At 40.6% G+C, this 4,807-nt stretch overlaps 1 protein-coding gene across 2 annotated transcripts; it reads right to left on the bottom strand.

The window, feature by feature from the left end:
- Positions 1-3,620, bottom strand: LOC126586405 (receptor-like protein kinase 7). 2 transcript variants are annotated; one of them, XM_050251247.1, is made up of 3 exons: positions 3,093-3,235; positions 915-3,016; positions 1-712 (listed from the first exon to the last, which is right to left on the bottom strand). In XM_050251247.1, exons 2-3 carry the CDS (start codon positions 2,407-2,409, stop codon positions 357-359), a joined length of 1,851 nt encoding a protein of 616 aa, XP_050107204.1. In that variant the 5' UTR covers positions 2,410-3,016; positions 3,093-3,235; the 3' UTR covers positions 1-356. The 2 variants fall into 2 exon arrangements, with proteins under 2 accessions (XP_050107204.1, XP_050107203.1); XM_050251246.1 differs by having other exon boundaries at positions 915-3,620.
- Positions 3,621-4,807: the final 1,187 nt, after the last annotated feature.

The following is a 4,807-nucleotide window of genomic DNA, read 5'->3' on the forward strand; positions in this document are numbered from 1 at the left end:
TTGAAGTCAACAAAGATGTTGCATTATTGCAATTCCATGATTGTCTAATGTTGTATAAAAGATGTTGCATTATTGCAATCCTAAATGTTACAGAGCAACCCCCTCTCCCTCTGCAATTATCAGCAAAGAGAAGAGGAGAGAGAAAAAAGCACTAATCTCATGTCTTCTTGAATTGCGTATTCTGATCTATATTCCCCTTCCCTTCTGTTGTGCGTTTATTTGAGGGGCACCTTGGGCTATATGTTTCCATACCTCTAAGAAAAAAGCCACAAACTACTGGACTTACACAACATTTCACCTCCCAGCTACAACTAACTTTTATATATCAACTGTGGTACTTCTGTTCCATCTGATGGCTATTTTTCAACTTCTTTTGCAGTGCTTATGCAGGTGAGTTTATAAGGCTCTGCCTCTTCCAGCATTTGAACCACCATTCTCATGGAGGGTCTTAGAACCGGCACCTTGGCAGTGCAGCGGACTGCGATGCTCAAAACATTGATGGCATCTTCTTTGAGATCGTCAGAAATGCTCGTGTCCACCAATTCAAGCACACTATCATCGCACTGCATTTTGCTGTATACCCAGCTCACTATATCATTGTTCTCTCCGAACGCTGCCTCAACCGGCTCCTTCCCGGTGACCAACTCCATCAACACCACCCCGAAGCTATAAACGTCACTCTTCTCATTGATCTTGCAGGTATATGCATACTCTGAACAACCAAAACAAAAATAGATTTTATCAGATTTCAGTGTCATTTAAAATTGCCCGTTACATTTTTACATTCTAATTCATGAAATAAACTATTTGCAAAGATGGGGGTGTAGCCACATTGGCAACACCCAAGTTCGAATCTCCCTTCCTGCAATTTAGATTAGTTTAAAGTAAAACATCGGTTGTATGTCAATAATTACCTGGAGCTATGTATCCAAGTGTCCCGGCAATGACCTGAGTGCAATCTACACCAGCCTGCATAATCTTTGCGAGACCAAAATCAGCAATTCTTGGCTTCCAATCTCCATCCAGCAGAATATTACTAGACTTCACATCCCTGTGTATCACAGGTCTATGACTGCTACCATGGTGAAGATACTCCAACCCCCTCGCAGCCCCCACCGCAATCTCATACCTCACCTCCCACCCCATCTTCATCTTCTTACTTGTGTGCAGCTGATCATATAAGCTCCCGTTAGGAAAGTACTCGTAAACTAGAAGATTACTATCCTCACTTGATATGCTGCAGTAAAGCTTCACCACATTCACATGCCTCAGAGAGCTCAGTGTAGCCACTTCTGAGTCATACTCTGATGACCTCGATTTAGACTTCTTCAAGATGGAAGCACTGCTTTGGTAGCTTTTTCTGTCACCTGAGTCTGAAGTGGTCCAAATGTGCTTTACAGCGAGTTCTTTCCCATCACTCAATACAACTTTGTATACATTCCCTGACCCCCCTTTGCCAATTAAGTTCTCAGCTTTCACCGAGTCTAAGATTTCCTTCTCTGTAAAGCTTAGCACATGGTACGGCTTCATAGTCCATGAATCGCTCTTCAATGAATGGTCAAGATTGCTCCTCCTCAGCTTCAAGAGCAAGAACAAACCGAGCAAAACAAGCACGACAAGTACTGAAGCAATGAAACTGGACAAGAATATCCGGGGTCGGCTAGAAGTGCCAGACTTGAAAGGACAAGACCTCACATTTTCCATGTTCTGACTGCACAAACCCGGATTTCCATCAAAGCTTTCATTGAAGGCCCGAATTGATAATGCTTCGGGGATTCGACCAATCAACTGGTTATTTGTCAGATCAAGAAGGCTGAGTTTTAGGGACGACAAAGTAGCAGGAATTTCGTTGGAAAGCCGGTTTCCAGATAAGTTCAAGGAATTCAGATTATGCAATGATCCAAGACTTGATGGGATTTCGCCAGAAATATAGTTGTGGGCAAGGTTTACTTCAGAAATACCAAAACATGAGCCTAATGATTCCGGCATAGTACCAGACAACATATTTTGGTCCAAATCAAGACTGCTTAATTTCTTCAAACTCCCAATTGTTTCTGGGATTTTCCCACTAAATTGGTTCACACTCATCTGAATTGTGATCAATGAGGTAGCTTCAGACAAAGCATCTGGCAATTCACCCGAAAATCGATTATTCGCTAAAAGCAATAGTGACAGAGAGTTTGCCTTACCAATTTCTGGTGCCAGAGGACCTTCAAACTGATTCATAGAAAGATCAAGGACAACAACATTTGGCAAGCTCCATAATCCAGCAGGGATAGAACCCGAAAGCGAATTTTTACTCACACGAATCCGAACCAAAGACTTACAATTGGCATAGCTGTCAGGAATTCCACCTGTGAAATTGTTCTGCAGCAGGAGAAAATCAATCATTTTCCCATTGCTACACATTCCGGGCGGTATAGCACCAGTCAGATAGTTCTCCGACACGTCAATGTAATCCAATCCCGCCCAAGAACCGAGCTTTTGAGGAAGAGCACCGGCGAGCTTGTTCCTGTAAAGTGAGAGCTTGGCAAGGTTCTTCAACTCCCCAAACTCCGCCGGAACCTCGCCTTCTAATCGGTTTTCGAACAAATGCAGAGACTCGAGCTTTGTCAAGAACCTCAGCTCAGAGAGGCCACCTTCAAGCTTGTTAGCTGAGGCATCAAAATTGACAAGGCTTGTGAGGTTGCCGAATCCAACCGGTATTTGTCCGGTCAGAAAGTTTCGGTAAAGCTCGAGCTGCCATAGCTTCCTGAGATTTGAAATTCTCTGGGGAATCTCTCCGGACAGTTGGTTGTCCGAAATCTCGAGGTTTTCGAGCAGAGTGAGGTTTCCGATTCCATCTGGGATTTTTCCGGCGATGCTGCAATTTGAGAGGTACAGCCAGTAAAGCTTATCAAGCCTCACAGTTTCTTCAGGAAATGAAGTTTGATCAAAAGGGTTGTCGCCGAGGCTCAAGAAAGTTAACCTGGTCAGGTTCTCCAGGGATTTCCACGGAAATTTCCCGGAAAATCCGCTGCCATTGAGACTCAGGAGGGTTAATTTTGTTAAAGCAGACAAGTCAGGAACTTTTCCAGTAAACGAATTTTTACCCAAATCCAACTGCTCCAAGCTCGTGCAGTTTTTCAGGTCGTCCGTGAGGCTTCCGTACAAGCCATTGGATCCCAAAGAAAGCTTTTTTAACGATGGAAGCGAGCAGATTGCGTGCAGTGGAAGAAACCCAGAAAGGTTTTGCTGCGAGAGGTTGATTTGGGAGACGAGGCCGTCTGAGCTGCAGACGATGCCGGTGAAGTTGCAGACGCCATTGGGTGGTGCCCAAGAAGTGAAAAGACTTGGGTTTGAGTTTTCAAGGGATTGCTTGAGGTTTAAGAGCGGTTGAAGCTCGTCGGATGTGGATGGAGAAAACAGGGAGATGAAGAGGAAGAGCAGAGGGAGGAGGATGGTTGTCGTCGTCGGACGGAGTCTCTGCCGGAACGACATGACGTCCGGTGGAGGTGGTGGGCAAGGGGGAGGTGCCAGCTTTTGGTTATGGTGAAGTGAATGAAGTGGCAAGTCGGAAGTCGAGTGGGAAAAGGTCGCTTGGAATAAGAGGTAATGTGTTCCCACTGTGATAGGGAATTCACGTGCTTAGTAAGCAGAGTGCGGGGGAAGAAAATTTCGGTACGTAAAGTAAGTTGAAGTTGGTATTAGATGCACGTGCTTATTAGGAAAAGTAAAAGAAAATCAAATGTCTGATTTGGACAGACAGAGGCACAGACAGAATGCTGTCTACTAGCCGGTCATGTTGACTGAGCTTCCCCCTTTCTGCCACGTGTAATAGCGTAAACTGCCATGTCAGCACCCCCGGTAAATTACCTGGAAGCCTGCCTGGAATGCAACCATATATTATCATGTATGGAACAAATTCACCGATAAATAACGCCTCAATTCAATAATGTATTGTTATATTGAAACAAAAACTTACATATAACAATCTACTATTACCCAAAAATTATCACATAACAATGAATTTATTCTAGGGAGACTTTGGATGCGGTCCCTAGTTATGAACAGTCTTTGACTGAAACCTTGTTGGTTTTCAATTTTTGATCCAAGTCCCTGAAATTAATTGATAATTTATTTCTATGTACGTTACTATATTTTTTAAATTAAAAATTAAAATTTATAGTTGTTTATAGTAATGAGATTTTAAATAAAAAACCATAATTTGTGGGATTAAAAATATTAAAATATAAATATACTATTGTGTGTGTGTGTGTAAACATGGGTACATTCATAAAAAATAACCAAAAAATTATTGTATCAAAACATGGGTACATTCTTCAAAATGGGTACATTTAGCAAAAATAAAAATGGGTACAAATAAATAAAAAAAATATGGGTACAATACAAATAAAACTTTAAAAAATATGGGCACAAAAAGAAATTAATATATGGGTACAAATTAAAACTGAAAGGAAAATTGGTACAAATTAAAAAAGGGTTGCAAATTAAAAATGGGTACAAACTAAAAATAAAAATATATGATAAAAAATTTAGCCATAAATATAAATATACTAATTGTAACATTTTTAATATTAAATGAATATATTTAGAAATAAAAAATATTTTATTATTGAAATAATTAATGATATTATTAATACAAAGGACCTTGATCAAAAATTAAAAAGTAATAAGGTTTTAATCAATAGAATAGTAAAAATAAGGATGAAAACCTAATCACTCCTTTATTCTATATAAGTCATTTCCATATAATCAAAGCTTTTGAAAATTCCACACGCGATGTTAGAGAAAAACATGCAGATAA

Source organism: Malus sylvestris, chromosome 10 (genome assembly GCF_916048215.2).
Source record: "Malus sylvestris chromosome 10, drMalSylv7.2, whole genome shotgun sequence".
Classification (NCBI taxonomy): Eukaryota; Viridiplantae; Streptophyta; class Magnoliopsida; order Rosales; family Rosaceae; genus Malus; species Malus sylvestris.

Coding starts and splice junctions, on each gene's coding strand:
- LOC126586405 (XM_050251246.1), bottom strand. CDS start 3,480: ATGTCGTTCCGGCAGAGACTCCGTCCGACGACGACAACCATCCTCCTC. Junction 713..914: donor ACTTGGATACATAGCTCCAG/GTAATTATTGAC, acceptor TTGGTTGTTCAG/AGTATGCATATACCTGCAAG.